The 17,989-nt window shown below is 46.3% G+C and overlaps 2 protein-coding genes across 2 annotated transcripts in view; one reads left to right on the top strand and one right to left on the bottom strand.

Annotated features, from left to right (window-relative positions):
* Window positions 1–1,345, bottom strand: part of LOC308150179 (chaperone Ric-8A) — a gene marked incomplete at its 3' end in the record, with an annotated part of 27,534 nt that extends 26,189 nt beyond the window's left edge. Inside the window, exon 1 of the mRNA XM_080523038.1 lies at window positions 1,214–1,345. The remainder of the gene's footprint in view (window positions 1–1,213) is intronic.
* The window catches only part of scaf1 (SR-related CTD-associated factor 1), a gene marked incomplete at its 5' end in the record, with an annotated part of 13,815 nt that extends 283 nt beyond the window's left edge, over window positions 1–13,532 (top strand). Inside the window, 7 exons of the mRNA XM_080523039.1 lie at window positions 3,516–3,616; window positions 3,706–5,397; window positions 5,443–7,521; window positions 7,715–7,797; window positions 7,958–8,275; window positions 9,238–9,366; window positions 13,003–13,532. Of these exons, the coding sequence (XP_080379165.1) occupies window positions 3,516–3,616; window positions 3,706–5,397; window positions 5,443–7,521; window positions 7,715–7,797; window positions 7,958–8,275; window positions 9,238–9,366; window positions 13,003–13,140 (4,540 nt within the window). The 3' untranslated portion in view covers window positions 13,141–13,532. The remainder of the gene's footprint in view (window positions 1–3,515; window positions 3,617–3,705; window positions 5,398–5,442; window positions 7,522–7,714; window positions 7,798–7,957; window positions 8,276–9,237; window positions 9,367–13,002) is intronic.
* Window positions 13,533–17,989: the final 4,457 nt, after the last annotated feature.

The following is a 17,989-nucleotide window of genomic DNA, read 5'->3' on the forward strand; positions in this document are numbered from 1 at the left end:
ATAACCCTTACCTTAGTCGTTTTAAATATCAACATCAATGGGGTGACGTTAGAATTGTGTCGTTCCAAGCATCCCCCTTTTTTATTATCCAACTTCATCTCAGCATTTACTGTATGTAGATAGGAGGCCATGAATATGATTACAGTCTTGAAATGCACCTTGTTTTTCAACTGTGCCATTGTGTTAATAAAAGCATACAAACCTGCAAAATGTCACTCTCCTATAGAGTAAAGATGAATTTGTTTGAAAGAGATGTTCATGTCATTGAGGATTTCACAATAACAAAGAGAGTATTTACTAAGAGGTCCAGGACTGATTTTTCAAAGTCCTTGCTTTGTAGCACTTGTGAACTTACATGTCTACAGTTTTGGTCAGAAATAAGCAATTCTGTTAAAAAAAAATGTAATCCTAATCTTGATGACGTCAATATTAGTTATCTGCCTGTCCAGTCGATACTTTTTTTGGTAACAGGTAACACCCCTCAAATAAGCGTTTGTAGTGTTGCCTGTAAAGTTAGAGGAGAGGCAGCACGGGGCACACAAGGCTGTTTTTGCCTGCTTCATTTTTATGTATTTAAAAAAAAAAAAATGTTTACAATTAAACGCTTATTTTTTATTTATTTATTATATTTGTATTTACCCGCTATTTATCCAGGCCGGTTAGTTACTAGGAATGGTCAAAGGAAGTACGTTTAAGTTGTCAAAAGGCAACAAGACTTCTTTTGACTAGGAAACAACGCTATACCGTTGTACTATTATCCTTTTACTAAGCAAACATGCTACCGCGTTGTGGAGAGACAATACATTTTTTAGCAACGCTTAAACAAATAATAACATTTGTTGACATGCTATTAAAATCTTCTCTTTTTTGGCAAGTCTCCAGTTCACTAGGTGGCGGTAATACACCAGTGTGTTTGCCAAACGCCATTACAACCCTACCGAAGAAGAACAATAATGGCGGCGATGGATGGGATGGGCCTTTTATTGTGCTGCTGAAAGAAAAATTTAGCTATCATTGTCTACACTAGATTTTAACCTTCATAATCACGTTTTTAAGAAATCAATAAGTCAGTAGAAAGAGTGTGTTTCTAGCGGACAAGATATACTCGATCGAAGGTAAATAGCATGTATTGGTTTACCAGGGGGAAATAGCTAATGTGTAGCTAGTCAGCTACTGATGTTGTTAAGCTGCTTTCACATTACACGATATTCACCAAGAAGTCCTTGTTCGTCTGGCGTCCCGACATCCGAGGCTCATCGGGGACTAAACTGGCCGATCTGAAAGGTTCCTCCAACGTTTTCTAAAAGACTGCGATGATCGGGGCCCAATGCGCATTCCAGCTCCATTCCTGACCACCGACCCACTGATGCTGAGGGATCTGCGATGGAAACGCATCGTCTCGCAGTGTAAAAGATGATCGTATTGTAAGATATTTCTTTAATCATGTCATGTAGCTTAATTAGCTTTCTTGGTGCAATTGTAATGCCACGGACATGCCAGGTTGAGATGTGAGCGTTCGATAGAATTCTAGCAATCAATAGTACTTTTTTTTTTTTACTGTGTTTAGTATAGCTAGCTAGCAAACAAGAAGCTAACCGGTGAAAAGCTGCATCTCTAAGTGCTGTAGCAGCAAGACTCCCACGTTGAGGCAATCACTACTACAGTGTTTCACCCACTGGCAATGTTGTTGAGTGACTGTCTAGTGATAGAGCAGTGTTTCTGCTTCGAATAAAGATCTCAGCAACATGATCTAGCCGACACTTTTTCTTGTACAACATCTGTCATGTTGGTAGACATAAGAACTTCAAAATAAAAGTGCCCCCCCCCCCAATTTTTTTTATTTTTATATATTGGGCAGTTTTGTTGCCTGCTATCGCCAGGGCGAGGATCAGATTGAGGTGTTGCCACAGTGACAGCGAGACCCCAGATGACAAACCTAGTGAGCTGGTGAGTTTGACAAACTATGTCAAATAGGACAAGGAAAATCATCAGAATACATGTTATAAATTAATTTGCAAATAAAGGCATTCGTTGTTTAGGACACCTTCCACCTCTCAGAAATGCTTGCGACTTCAAGGCAGTAGGTAGCCAAAGAGCCAGGTACAAGTAAGGGGACTATGTGTATAAAGTGTTGTAATTTCGTAATGGTGAAACCAATATGTACACAAATCAAATAAAAATGATAATCTATACTTGAACCTCATAATAAAATACAGTTTGAGCCAAAAGAAGAAAAATACGTCATTGTCCCTTTACTTGCACAGGGCTTTGTGTGTATTGCCATTGACGACACATGGGACCGGTTTCACAGACAAGGTTTAAGCCTAGTCCCAGACAAAAAAGCATCTTCAATGAAGATTTTACATTGCAAGTGTAATTTAGTCCAGGACTAAGCTTAAGCCTTGTCTGAAACCGGCCCATGGTGTAATGCTGAACAGACTCACCATGACCAGTGTAGTAGAGGCTATGGCTTAAGCCTGGAAGACCTAGCCATCCCGACAGTCTGTGCTTCCAAGACAAAGTCTCTCTCTCGCTCTCTCTCTCCCCCCCTCCTCTACTCCTCCGCCTCTCCTTCTGCCCTCTCGACTCACTGATGATGCACCGATTCCTCTCTCTAATGTGTGTGTTCACTCTCCTCTGGACATAGGGAGCTGCTATCTCTGCAACCTCAGAGCCACTCCCCTGTCTAGTTTCTCTCCGCTGCTCTCCACACCAGCTCCTCACCAGGTAAGACAGTCAATGCGTGTCATTATGAAGTTGAGATATATGTGTGTGTTTGAGACATTGTGTATGTCATAGTGTATCGGACATATACAGAGGCAAGGTTTATGGAAACACTGTGTTAGAGCATAAGGTGAGATGGATGTATGCCAGGGGTTTTACACACCTGTAATATTGAAGAAGTGAGATGATATCCCTGACCCGCCAATGCTCCAAACCGTATAAGGAATCTCACTTTGAAGTGTACAGATATTTGATTAGATTAGACTCAACTTTATTGTCACTGCAGAGTACTAGACAACGAAATGCAGTTTAGCATCTAACCAGAAGTGCAAATAGTGATATAAGATACAAGAACATGATAGTGATAGGTACAGTAAGGCATGTATGGTAGTTTAGGGGTATACAGTTATGAGCTATGTACAGTTGAGGGAGCCTATGTACAGTATGTAATGTGCTGATGTATAAAAGAGCCTATATCAAAGAGGTATATGCAATGTGCAATATCCAGTATGTGCAATGGTAGTATTTTAAACATCAGTAGTGCAAAGGTTAAAGAGTGATCACATTGATCAGGGCGGGGTGGGGGATACTGAGAGTATCCCAGGGTGGGGGGCGGGGGGGATACTGAGAGTCATTGTCAATGTACCCCGTGGGGGGGGGGGGGGTTAGATGGCTGGAGAGCATGCATTGAAAAATACATTCTGAACGTGCTAAGCTGTTGTGGTAGTACTTGACCACATTGCAGAGAATCTCAGTAACCCAGTGTAATAAGTGGTTTATTTGTGTTTCAGCTCTGACTTTGAGGTGGAGCTCACAGCTGAGGTGAGAGTCGAGAGCTCTCCACTCAGTATATTGTCCTCTGTTGTTCCTCGTATTGGAAGCAGGAAGACAGGTAAAACCAACATCTCTCCACACACGCAAATAACAGGAATTGATCCGTATGTTGTTGACGAAGTTATACTGTTTGTCATCTTCTTTCAGGGTTCTTTCCTGATCACCTGCCCTCAGCATTGAAACAGCCCCTCCTCCACAGACAACTGCAGCAGGGAGCACTGGACCGCAGCTGGTGCCTAGCTTCCCCCCCTCCCTGGGCCATGGACTTAAATCGAACCCCAGGTCTTGAAGAGAGGCCCTCTGTCCCTGCTCCGCACGGAATCACAGAGATCACCAAGAGACCCTTGCTGCCCTCCCCTTCGACCTCTCCCTATTCCCCGTCCTCTCCGCCCTCGTCCCCCTCGTCCTCACCCTCTTCCTCGTCCTCTCCCAGCGCCACAGCGACCAGTTACCACAACGGGGTCAACAATGCGACAGGCGACGTGGTGTCGTCAACCTCCGCCTCCTTAGCCCCTCCCTCTGTCTCGGCTGCTCCTTCCACCTCCTCAAACCCCTCCTTCCGTCTGCCGTCCCCCCGTCCGGGCGCAGATGGACGGAGAGAGGGCGGAGAGACTGAGATCTATGACCCGTTCCACCCCACTGACGGTGAGAGAGAGGGGACTGTGTCTATCGAAGAGGAGGAGGAGGAGGAGGAAGGGGAGAAGTACGATCCTTTCGACCCCACCGGCTCCCCGGCCTCAGAAGGAGAGGACGGACAAGAGATGGAGGAAGGGAGGGAGAGGAGAAGCAGTGTGAGCAGCAGGGGGAGTGAGGCAAGAGGGGCGAGGAGGAAAAAAGCAGAGGCGGAGAGAACTGGGGAGAGGATGGGAGGAGATGAAGGAGACGAGGAGAAAGAAGAGGCTCCTCCAGACTCCACAGAGACTCTGGTCGCACCCCCGACCTCCCCTCGTTCCCTCCCTCTCCCCCTCAGGAAGAGGCTGGAACGTCAGCCCAATAGAACGAGAGGCCACGGAAAAGGCCGGGAGAGGAGGAAGAAGGCCGCCTCCGACCACTCGGAAATCGAAGAGGGCGAGATCGTGGGGGCCACCGGGAGAGCTGGAGGAAAGAGGGAGAGAGCCATGGAGGCAGCAGTACTCTCCATCTCTATCCCATCTGGCAGTCCCTTTCTCGGGGGAGCCAAGCCGGAGCGGATCCTTCGGGTACTAGACGGGGACGGGTTTGTGTCTGTGCGGGCCGAGGGGGACTGGGCAGGGGACGCCGATCCCGAGTCCGTGGTGGTCGGGGTGGGGGATCTAAGGAGGAAGCTGGTCAGCCGACGGAAGGAGAGATACCGCTCCTGCCCCTCCTCTGCCTCCCTCTCACCCCAGCCCCTGACGTTGCCTCTTACCCCCCCCCCTCCCTTGCCTCCCTCCTCTCTCCCCCTCCCGGCGGAGAAGGACGGCAAGAGCCACAAGTCGTCCAAGGGCTCCAAAGAGAGGGACCGGCGCAAGCGCAAGGACGGGAAAGCCGGGGAGCGGGAGGAGAGGAGGAGGCGAAAGAGGAAAGAGAAGGACGGCGGAGGGGAGAGCGAGGAGAGGAAGGAGAAGGACAGGGAGAGAGGGCGACGGAGCGAGAAGGAGGAGAAAGGGAAGAGGGAGGAGAGGGAGAGGAGCAGCAGAAGCGACAGTCGGAAGAGTAAGAAGAGGCGACAGTACAGCCCGGAGCCTTCCAACTCCCAGAATTCCTCAGGGCGGCAGGCGCACGGGGGTCGTTCCTGGTCGAGCCCCGGCGAGGAACGCCACAGAGACAGGGATAGAGATAGGGAAAGGGACAGAGGGGGCGATAGGGAAAGGGACGGAGGAGACAGGGGGGGGGACAGAGAGAGAGATGGAGATAGAGCGGGGGGGGAGAGAGAACGAGACAGGGACCGAGAACGAGAGAAGGACCGAGAAAGGGAGAGGGACAGAGATCGAGACCGGGACAGAAGGAGAGATGACCGGGAGAGGGAGAGAGACTCCAGCCTGAGAAAGAGGGAGAGAGAGAGAGACGGCGGCCGCGACTCGAGCAGCAGAGAGAGAGGGAGCTCGAAGAGGTCGAAAGGAAGCAGAGAAGGAAGGGACCAGGAGAAGGAGAGAGAGAGGGACCGGGACAGGGACCGGGAGAGGCGGCGTGACGGTCGACCCGTGGTGCCGCCGTCCATCCAGGACCTTAACGGCTCGGACCTTTTCGCCATCAAGCGAACCATCACCGTCACCACGACGACCACCACGACCACACTCCCGGGCTCGCCTCCCGGGCTGGCCCTGGCTCCCCCCCGCAGTCCAGCACAGGGCTCGGAAAAGCCTCACAAGAGGAAGAAGAAGAGAAGGCGGCGCTCCGAAGAGGAGGCAGCGGCAGACGGCGGGAGCCGCCAGAGCCGCACCCTCTCGTCCCCCCAGTACCACGTCTACGACTCAGACTGCTTCTCAGACAAACTGGAGATAGACATGTTGTCCCTCGACGGCGAGGCTTTGGACTCAGACTACCCTTCCCTTGCAGACTCTCCACCTCCTTCCCTGCCTCTGGAGCCCCCCGCCCCCAGCCCCAAACCCAAGGTGGCACCCAAACCCGGGCGCCACCACGTCACGAAAAAATCCAGAACGGGAAAGAAAGCCGGACAGTCTGAATCGTCGTCCTCTTCCGCCGTTCGACCCAAAGCCAAGAGGCTCTCCTCGCTCTCTCCCACCCAGGCTACTTCAGCCTCTGCCTCCATCCCGCCTGCCCTCCCCCTGGCCAAGCGGGAACGGAAGCTGGGGAAGGATAAGGAACGATTGGAGAAAGGGGGGAAGAAGGAGTCCGGCCGTTCGGGTCGCTCCAAGAAGCTGAGCGGCAGCAGGAAAGCCAAGCTGCAGTCCAAAGTGTCTGTGCTGGTGCGCGAGGGTGTGAGCAGCACCACGGGTAGCTCAGTGGGTTCGGGGAAGCTGGGGATGGAGCTCCTCGGTGCCGGCGGGCCGGGAGGAGGCTCTGGTGGGGCTGGGGTCGGAGGCTCCATCGCGGTGGTCTTCCGGAGGGACAACGAAAGCAGGTCTCCGTTCCTCAAGCCCTGCGCCGAGCCCCTGTCTCTGACCGTCCGCAACAAGGACATGGCCACGGTGGGGAAGCGCAGCTCCCTGGCAGCGCCCCCCCCTTCGTCTTTATCCAACCCCGCGGCGCTGAAATCCAAGAAGGCCAAGCCGAGCTCGACCACGTCCACCTCTTCCTCTGCGTCGTCTCCCTCGTCGTCCCTGGCGACCAAGCGCAGGCGCCGGCTGGGGAGAAAGACGCGGGAAAAGGACAAAGTCGGGGGTTTGGCGGACTCTGACGGCGCCAAAGCCAACTGCGGCTCCGAGGGCCTGGGCTGGGACGGGGCGTCTTCCGAGATCCAATCGGGGATCGGAGGTGCGGCCAAACCCTCGAGTCCTCATGCCGGTCCGGCCGGCCCCACCCCTTCCTCGTCGTCCTCCTCTTCCTCGTCCTCTTCGTCCACGAGCGTCCTCCCCCCGTCGTCCTCGCCCCCTCACACCCCCCCGCCCTCCCTCCTCCCCCCCTCGCGGGAGACCAGGGAGTCGTCGCCCGATTCCCAAACGGTCGACAGCAGCTGCAAGACCCCCGAGCCTTCTTTCCTCCCCGAGGACGGCCCGTCCCAGACCACCCCCAAGCTGGCCCCTTCCAGCCCCCCAACGCTCTCCGCCTCCCAAGGGGCAGGGGGGGGCGGCGTCTCGCATCCTGCCCCCAATGCGAAGCCCCTCCCCGCGGATGACGGCGGCCCCAAGTCCTTGGTGTCCCCTCCGTGCTCCACCTCCTCATCCAGCTCCGCCCCCACCAACGACCCCTCCTCCTCCTCCTCCTCGTCCGTCTCCTCTTCGTCAGCCAACAAGCCGCCGCCGCCGCCTCCACCCACCGTCACGCCCCTCCCTTGGAGCCTGCAGACGGGAGTGGACTGCACCGCCGGGGGAGTTCTGGCATGTGAGTTCTCTTCCGCTTGCATGCGCTAGCCGAGGCTAGCATGTACAATGGTGATACGAGGCGAGCCAGATGCTCGTGTTTATTAGTCAAGCTCGTTTATTAGAAAACGTTATGTAGCCTTAGTGATGATGTAGGAGTGTATGGCTCTTGTGACACTACGTAAGGAGCTATAACGCCCTGCTCCCTGCTTCAGTGACCGCACTGCTGTTCAAAATGGAGGAGGCCAATATCGCCAGCAGAGCCAAAGCGCAAGAGTTCATCCAGGCTACAAGCCAGGTGAGAGTGTGAGAGAGTGTGAGAGAGTGTGTGAGAGAGTGTGAGAGAGAGTGAGAGAGAGTGAGAGAGAGTGTGAGAGAGTGTGAAAGAGAGAGTTTATTTGTGTACGACTCGTCGATCTCACCAAATACTTCTCGTCTTCCATCCATGTCTGCTGCAGGTCTTCTCGCAAGCCAGTCAGAACCAATCACAGCAGCATGCTCCTACTTCCTCGTCCTCTTCCTCCTCACAGGTCCCTCCCCCTCCGTCTCTCCCGCCGCCTTCCGGTGCCAGCTCCGCTGCACAGTTCATTCTCCACGGTTCGCTCCCGTTGGTCGGCTGCACAACAAAAACTCCGCCCTCTCACTTGCAGCCCGGCCTGTCCATGGGTGGCGGCTGCGCTCAGACCCCGCCTCCACCCATGCCCGCCGGGTTTTCGGGGTTGACCGGGAGCTCGGGCGACATGGGCTGGGACAGCGAGAGCAAAGACCCCGATAAGGTGAGACTGTTGGTAGTGCTACAGAGCTAATAAACAAATAGGTCTTGAGGACAGTACAAGCTAACTGGTAGCATTCGTTCCATGCCTACATGAATGCAGTATAACATGAAAGTGAAATAGGTCTGTCTGTCAAGCCACAGAGTACTGTGCTCAATTTCAGTACTGTGGTATTGACACCTTGGGTTGACCAGTGCGTTCCCTTGTTGAGTTGTGTGTCAGTTTGTCAGTAAGAGATGAGGTGACACACTACAGAAATGATCCTTGAGGGGAACCATAATAAATCCAGAATGAGTCCATGAGGACCACACACATCAATGGTGAACACGTTGTCATCCACGTTGTCATAAGTGAAGCCACTGAGTCCGGAGGCACCTTGGAGACTGGGGTTGAATCCCAAAAGGCTGTCCTTTCAAGATTCCTTCTCAAGATGCATCAGAGGAGAAGGTTGGAATGGAGTGAACCTCAGACCTTCTTTTCCAATGGGTTTTGAGAAGGAGGCAAGGATAGAGGATGGAAGGAAGGAAGGAAAGACTTTTCAGATTTGGCCTGAGAGATGGCGAGGGCCGTACACCCGTACATTTTATAATGTTCAGGTCGGAAATTCCTCAAACAGGATGGCACTTCTCAGGAACACTGGGTTTTGTGTTCAGGAATAGATCTAAATGTACTCTAACATGCCTAAATCCTTACAATTAATGAACTATTTTTGAGTTGCATATTAAATGGATAAGTTTTTAACATGTTACAAGCATCATTTAGCATTACAAATTAAAAGCATTACAGATGATTGATAAGCACTTAGTTATGCCATTATGGCTTATGGCAGTTACTGAACTCTTACTTGGAAGCTTACTTGGTCAAAATAAAGGTACTAACTTATTAACTTAAAGATTTCACAATTTCACTCATTTCAAATTTCGATTTTATGACGACATTTTGTATGATTTTTCCCCCTCTCTCAGTACCTGAAGAAGCTGCACACTCAGGAGCGGGCTGTGGAGGAGGTGAAGCTAGCCATTAAGCCATACTACCAGCGCAAGGACATCAACAAAGACGACTACAAAGACATCCTGAGGAAAGCTGTACACAAGGTAGCCCATCTGCCGTGGCCTTCTGTTAGGTTTATGAAGGTTTCAAGTGCATTTCATAAAGGTCCCAACACACTTTGTAACAGATAAATGCATACTTGAGATAAAAGCATGTAAAGTAAGGGAAAATAGTAGTAACAAGAAACAAAAAGGAAAATGAATGTTAGAAAAGTCTTTAATCGTGATTTTAAAAAAAATGACATGTCTCACACTCCTTATGGGCTGGCAGGCTGTTCCAAGTGATGGTGCTTTGTAAGAAAGTACATGCTCCATGCTGTCTGGGGATGACTCATTTTAGTATTATGATATAATGCAACAAGATTATTATGGTTTTGTTTTATGCGCTTTTCTATCAGATGTCAATATTTTAGGTGCTTGAGCTCACCGCATCCCCTAGCAATGTCATGAACCTATGGCAGCCATTTTGCACCTGAAAGATCTTGTAAAAATCCATATTCACCTTACAAAAAGTTGTCCCCTCCTGTCTGCTAATTTACTCCCATATCTGCGACAACTACGCAGCTGTAAGCATTTTTTTTTTTTTTTTTTTTTTATCAACATCTATTTGTCATTACAAACCAGTTGAGGTTTGGGGTCCAGCGATAGAGAAGGAAGAGTGATGATAAAGAGTAGCTCCTTGGAGATTATGAGGCAAATCCTAACTGGAGAATGTACTCTGACATTTGCGTAAATCTTCCATGACATTACACATTGACATCTGCCAAGTGCCACACAGGACTCGAGAAAGGTTGAATTACTTTTATGTTCTAAGTTCAGGTAATGTAGGGTGTTAGGGGTGGAGAGGTCTGAGTAGGAGGAGCCCTGGTGTAGAAGTTTTAGGACAGTAGTAGTAGTAGTAGTAGTAGTAGTAGTAGTAGTAGTAGTAGTAGTAGTAGTAGTAGTAGTAGTAGTAGTAGTAGTAGTAGTAGTAGTAGTAGTAGTAGTAGTAGTAGTAGTAGTAGTAGTAGTAGTAGTAGTAGTAGTAGTAGTAGTAGTAGTAGTAGTAGTAGTAGTAGTAGTAGTAGTAGTAGTAGTAGTAGTAGTAGTAGTAGTAGTAGTAGTAGTAGTAGTAGTAGTAGTAGTAGTAGTAGTAGTAGTAGTAGTAGTAGTAGTAGTAGTAGTAGTAGTAGTAGTAGTAGTAGTAGTAGTAGTAGTAGTAGTAGTAGTAGTAGTAGTAGTAGTAGTAGTAGTAGTAGTAGTAGTAGTAGTAGTAGTAGTAGTAGTAGTAGTAGTAGTAGTAGTAGTAGTAGTAGTAGTAGTAGTAGTAGTAGTAGTAGTAGTAGTAGTAGTAGTAGTAGTAGTAGTAGTAGTAGTAGTAGTAGTAGTAGTAGTAGTAGTAGTAGTAGTAGTAGTAGTAGTAGTAGTAGTAGTAGTAGTAGTAGTAGTAGTAGTAGTAGTAGTAGTAGTAGTAGTAGTAGTAGTAGTAGTAGTAGTAGTAGTAGTAGTAGTAGTAGTAGTAGTAGTAGTAGTAGTAGTAGTAGTAGTAGTAGTAGTAGTAGTAGTAGTAGTAGTAGTAGTAGTAGTAGTAGTAGTAGTAGTAGTAGTAGTAGTAGTAGTAGTAGTAGTAGTAGTAGTAGTAGTAGTAGTAGTAGTAGTAGTAGTAGTAGTAGTAGTAGTAGTAGTAGTAGTAGTAGTAGTAGTAGTAGTAGTAGTAGTAGTAGTAGTAGTAGTAGTAGTAGTAGTAGTAGTAGTAGTAGTAGTAGTAGTAGTAGTAGTAGTAGTAGTAGTAGTAGTAGTAGTAGTAGTAGTAGTAGTAGTAGTAGTAGTAGTAGTAGTAGTAGTAGTAGTAGTAGTAGTAGTAGTAGTAGTAGTAGTAGTAGTAGTAGTAGTAGTAGTAGTAGTAGTAGTAGTAGTAGTAGTAGTAGTAGTAGTAGTAGTAGTAGTAGTAGTAGTAGTAGTAGTAGTAGTAGTAGTAGTAGTAGTAGTAGTAGTAGTAGTAGTAGTAGTAGTAGTAGTAGTAGTAGTAGTAGTAGTAGTAGTAGTAGTAGTAGTAGTAGTAGTAGTAGTAGTAGTAGTAGTAGTAGTAGTAGTAGTAGTAGTAGTAGTAGTAGTAGTAGTAGTAGTAGTAGTAGTAGTAGTAGTAGTAGTAGTAGTAGTAGTAGTAGTAGTAGTATGAAAATGTGCCTCCATTTTGCCAAAATCAAGACCCTTAATAAGTATTACAAACTCTTATCATTTTGTAGGTATCTTTCTGAATTAGACTCTGTCCAATGACTTTGAGTCCTAAAAACGTTTAGGAAAAGTTCGTGAATTTATTAGTTTTATTCAAAAACAAAGATGACCCGGAAATTCTGTTGTATCATAGTGGTCTAGTCTATTGCAAACTAAAACTGTTAAGTTAAAGGTGTCACTGATGTAAACGGTTACAGCTTGAAGTGGCGGTGAGGTCTGGAAAAATATTGACAAGGTCTTTAAAAAGTCTTAGAAAGGTATTGAAATTAACCTCAAGATTCCTGTATATACCCTGAGTTAGGATTCCACCCAGATCCAGTTAGGATTCCACCCTAACTAGCCAATTCCAAACATAGCTTCTTTAAACTAAACCATTTCATAACAGTGACACAGCAGCGTGTACCGACTTCCATCACAACTACATTGTGGATGACAGAGTAGGTTTATGAACGTGAACGTTAACCGCAGAAATCTTTTACTTGTCGCGGCTGTGGCGTAGGAGGTAGAGCTGCCGTCTAATGATCGCAAGGTTCGCAGATCGGCGGTTCGAGCCCCAGCTGGCCACATGTCGAAGTGTCCTTGGGCAAGACACTGAACCCCAAATTGATCCCAGTGAGCGGGCTGGTCGGCGCCTTGCATGGTAGCTTGCCGCCATTGAAGTGTTAATGTGTGTGTGAATGAGAGGCCGTTGTGAAGCGCTTTGGATAAAGGCGCTATATAAGTCAGTCCATTTGTCGCTTAAGTTAGTGATGTGTTAGTGATGTAGTGATGTGTCGCTTAAGTTAGTGACCGATTCGGGAAGTGGCTCGGATTTGGCGCGAGACTCGAAACATAAAAGGGACAGATAAACGCAGGTGAAATCATAAAAAAAAAAGAAACCGCCTGAAGCCCAGCACTGTGGAGAAGTTGTTATTTTTAAATAAAAATGAATAAATTAATAAAATGTTGTTGTTCCTAGTAACACAAGCACATTTATTCAATTCAGGGGTAGTGGTGGTCTAGTGGATAGTGAGTTGGACTTGTGATCAGAAGGTTGTGAGTTCAAATCCCGCCTGAAACCACACCACTACTAGTGTGCCCTTGAGTAAGGCACTTAGCCCTCAGTTACTCCAGGGGGAATGTCCCTGTAATTCGTAATTGTAAATCGCTTTGGATTAAAAGCGTCTGCTAAATGGCAACATTATAAATTATTAATTAAAGCTTCACACACCAAAGCCACGGTGTCATTATCACTCTGCCTGCTATACATTTATTGTCCACTTGATGGCGCAGTAGAGCAAATAAAGCAACACGAAGCTTCGGCCTGTGTGACGCAATTGGATGGAAAGCTTCAACAGTTCATGAAGCTTCATCTCGCCATCACTAGCTTATGTACCTACAAGTACCTACATGCTGTTACGTACTTGAACGTAGCATGTTGGTGATACCTACCTGTCTGGGTGTGGTCTTGTTCTTGTTCCCCCTCAGATTTGCCACAGCAGAACAGGGGAGATCAACCCGGTCAAAGTGAGCAACCTGGTGAAGCTTTACGTTCAGAGATACAAGTACTTCAGGAAGCACGGCCGCAAGATGGACGACGAAGACCAGGGCGGACTGCATTACTGACCAGATAACGGAGTGGATTAGACCCCCAGGAGTTGCTGACCCCCTCTCTCTCTTCCTATTGGTCCTGCCGCCCAAGGATCCCGCCACCCACACCCACTCCTGCACGTGGTTGGGCCTACTGAGGCCATTGAGTGACATTTGTTTTATTTTTTTCCCCTTTCTTTCTTGGTCGTCCCCATGTAAACGTATGTACCCCCCCCTCCCTCCCCCCCTCCTACCTGTCTTGCTGTACAGACGTATTGAGTAGAAAACGCGGAATGTACACGCGGTATATGAAACAAAAACTCTTGCAATTTTAGAGGGAGATGCAGAATACATACACACACACACACACACACACACACACAGACAGACACACACACACACTGTATATACTGTAAGTACACTACACAGACTCCCCTCTCGTTTGCTCTTTGAATGGTATCCAAGCGGATCCTGTATCAGTCTGATTGGATTATGGTTGGTTGGCTGAATGGATGGTTTAAATATAGAGATTTAACACTCATCCCTCTGTGTCTTTTTGTGTGGTGTGTGTGGTGTGTGTGCATGCGTGTGTGTGTGTGCGTTGCGTGCGCATTACTTTGTTTCCCGTTGGGCAAACTTACTCTGATAGATTCCATCTGCTCTTCAGTTCCATCACACAACTAATCTGTCCACAAATCCAGTGGTACAGTATCACATCGTTCACCAGATTCAGCCTAAATATGTCATGTTTCATGAAAAGTGCACCCATGCGACATGATGTTACCATGGGAAGTGGAATGACCGATGTTTCAGATTTACCCAATCAAGACGTTTCATCCCCTAGTGGTTCTGTAGTCACGAGCACAACAATGCAACATGATAGGCGCATAACAAAAAGCCTGCCATGTGAATTGTCTTCAGTTCAGCTAATTATTCCAGCTGGTAGTCACGCTGCTGCTTTCTGTACACACTCTACCTTAGAGGACTGTCTTGCTGCTCCAAAGGTCAGGGGTTAGCTGGAACATACTTCCTCTGAAAATAATGGTCTATCTCTCTATTCGTTGGAGTGGGTTGTAAATCAGAGAGGAAAGTAAATGCCATGGAGGACCACTAGGTGGTGCTGTACAACAAGCTGTTCTGTATTGTCTTATCTTAACCTGATATGTACCAGGTTAGTTCTGAGGTATAAATTGCTATGGTTACTCAGCAGAGATTCCTTTAAGCCACATTCAGGGAACGGAATGTGGCCTAAATTCACTTCACTGAAATTATTTTGAGACTTCATCAAAATAAGCCTGGATTTTCCTGTAGTAGATGTTGATGGAATACCCCCCAGGATTTCGCAATTCTGTGATAACATCAATGCAAAATCAACTATTCCTTGTGTATTTTTTGTGAGGACTTTTTTTTAACCAACAACACACTTTTACTGCATAAATGGGTCCAATCAAAAAGGGCTTGCAGTTTTTACCTATTTTCCTATTACTGTTATTGTGTTATCCAGTCCAATCAAACTACATATCAATAAACTTACATCCACGCAATAAACTTACATCCACGTAATAAACTTACATCCACGCAATAAACTTATATCCATGTAATAAACGTATATCCATGCAATAAACTTATATCCACGTAATAAACTTATATCCACGCAATAAAGTTATATCCACGTAATAAACTTATATCCACGCAATAAATGTATATCCACGTAATAAACGCATATCCACGTAATAAACTTATAGTTACGTAATAAGCTTATAACCACGCAATAAGCTTATATCCACGTAATAAAAGACATCCACGCAGACGCATCCCCTGGATGGATCCGCCACGCCAGGGGCTTGTTCTCCCGGTGCTTGGTAGATCTGTTCTCACAGCATTTTATTGTTTTATATATTTTTTTGCAGTCAGTTCAGTCAGCTGAACATCTTACTATATTACAGTAACTAATACATATTTGCATTGTTATTGTTTTGTATTTGTGTATTGATTTCATCATTACATCCACAGAAATAATTTTTTTCTCATTTTCTTACTGTAGTGTTTTTCATTTTACTTATCAGTGCAATGACTGTGAGTTTTGCCAAAATAAGTAACAAAACAACTCTTTTTCAACATTTTGCATATCAACTATAAGTTTACAGTATGACTCTGGGAAGCTGGGTTCTGAGTTCAGCCCAGTTGGAGCTCATTGGATAGACAAATGTATCCTATTCTGATACAATGATTGTGTCAATGCAATATTTATATGATATATTCACAGTATTGTATTACAAATATGACAAGTCATTATACTGTATGTACCATAACATTGCAACCTATTTAAAAAACAAACTACATTTTAAAAAAAGAGAAAAAGGAAACCATTTCTACACAATTTTATACATTTGAATATGTAACATGGCCTCATGAAGCCAAAACATACACTCACTTGCCACTTCATTAGGCACACCTTGCTAGTACTGGGTTGGACGCTCTTTTGCCTTCAGAACTGCCTCGTGGCTTAGATTCAACAAGGTTTTTGGTCCACATTGACATTAATTATGGCATCACACAGTTGCTGCAGATTTGTCGGCTGCACATCAATGATGCGAATCTCCCGTTCCGCCACATCCCAAAGGTGCTCTATTGGATTGAGATCGGGTGACTGTGGAGGCCATTTGAGTACAGTGAACACATTTTTCAAGAAACCAGTTTGAAATAATGTGATCTTTGTGACATGGCGAGTTATCCTGCTGGAAGTAGCCATTAAGATGGGTACACTGTGGTCATAAAGGGACGTAGCCCATCTGCTTCAGGGTTCAACGTGTTGTGCATTCAGAGATGCTCTTCTGCATCCCTTGGTTGTAATGAGTGGTTATTTGAGTTACTGTTGCCCTTCTATCAGCTCCAACCAGTGTGGCCATTCTCTGACCTCTGACCTGTGCCATCAACAAGGTTTTTTCGCCCGGAGAACTGCTGCTCACTGGATATTTTCTCTTTTTTCAGACCATTCTCTGTAAACCCTAGAGATGGGTGTGTGGTAACAAAAATGCCCAAGTCACTTAAATCACATTTCCGATGCTTGGTTTGAACATCAGCCGATCGTTTTGACCATGTCATCATGCCCAAATGCACTGAGTTGCTGCCACGTGATTGGCTGATTAGATATCTGCATTGACGAGCAGTTGAAAAGGTGTACCTAATGAAGTGGCCGGTGAGTGTATATAAATAAACACTATTTTGATATAAACACTATATTTAAAATGTAGCACCCCAGTGTTTAATTGATGCTCTGTAAGAGATATTCAAATGACAGCTCTGTGTATCGTTTTGGTGGAAAGAATCAGTTTTCAGAAGAGATTTTGGTGTTTTGACAAAATGGTTAACTCTTTTCAGTTTGGTGTTTAGAATGATCAGAAACTGAGCTATAGTTCCAGGAAACATGTTTAAAGTATTGGGAAAAACATGTTACAAAAAATGTTACAATTGTCCCCTGTCTCCCCTACTTAGTCCATTTCTTTATTTCAGACATTGCCTAGAAGGGGCTAGGGGGGGGGCAGCCTCTGGTGAATTGTTACACACATCTCATAGTAATCTCACACACCATACACTGATATCGGTTTTTCCAAGGAGGTATCCATCAAGGTGTGTTGTAGTGGTGATGTATGCAATTGTATGTTTGATCATGAGTAATGCTGTGTGTGTTTGTGTGTGTGTGTGTGTGTGTGTGTGTGTGTGAATGTGTGTGTGTGTGCGTGTGTGTGTGAATGTGTGTGTGTGTGCAAGTGTGTGTGTGTGTGTGTATTGACTAAACCTGATGCAAACAAACATCCTATCCTTTCAACTAGGGTACACAAATGGTGTGTAAAGCGCAATATGTGTGTGTGAAGGGGGGGCTCCCTCAGGGCCAGGGAGGGGACGTAAAGAGACAGTACAGGAAACTGTAGCTTTGTATCCAGACAACTCAGGAAACCCACTTCCTGTTAGCCATGACTAAGGCCATCGAGGACATTTGCAAAGTGCCAGTCTTTGAGGCTACGATATATACAGTGCCCTGCATAAGTAACGGGACAGTGAAACATTTATTCTGCTTTTCATTACCATGAGGTTAAAGTAGAGATTCTCAACTTTTATTTGATGGTGTCTCTATATATCAGATATGTTTGTGAACCATTTGTTGGTGTTTTCACACTAGAGAGACTGACTAACATGAGTAATCAGTCACAAACAGGAGAAACCCAAGTCAGGTATTTACAGTAACTACTGAGAAGAGACTACTGAATACTTGTAAAGAAAGCCTTCATTTAACACCCACCTTCAACTTCCAACAAGTTGGAGTTGGCTGATTTCCCCCAATACGACTCAAAATCAGCCAGCTCGATCTGATCCTGGATCAGAGAAAATAATCGGGATCATTCTGATCCAGATTAAGTCAACTGGGCCCAGACAACTTGGGAGTTTACTCCAAAATTATTTTCAACTATATTTCTCATCAGTCCACAATTGATATGGTCTTAACATATAATCACTTTTAGCATTAAGCCTCACATAGGGCTTTCACACCGGCAAAGAACCGTGCCGGTTCGCGAACGCGGGCTCGTTCGCCAGACAGCGCCAACGTTCGCGAACGCGAACCGGCACGGTTCTTTGCCGGTGTGAAAGCACAGATATCTTAATGACAAAGTAAGGTGTTTTGGGTACCACGACTTGTATTGCTTTTTGAGGAAGGTACGTTGGAAAGTAAGCTAATGATAATAAGATAAAGAAGGTAATGAAAAAAGTCTACAATTCCAATGTCCAAGAAAGAACAATAACTATTGGGAGACAAGTCCTTTAACACTGATATCACATGTTCTCTGCATTGGCCACCTGATAGTGTCACACACCAACAGACTTCAGC

This window comes from Nansenia antarctica (assembly GCF_963989245.1).
Source record: "Nansenia antarctica genome assembly, chromosome: 2".
Taxonomy (NCBI): domain Eukaryota; kingdom Metazoa; phylum Chordata; class Actinopteri; order Argentiniformes; family Microstomatidae; genus Nansenia; species Nansenia antarctica.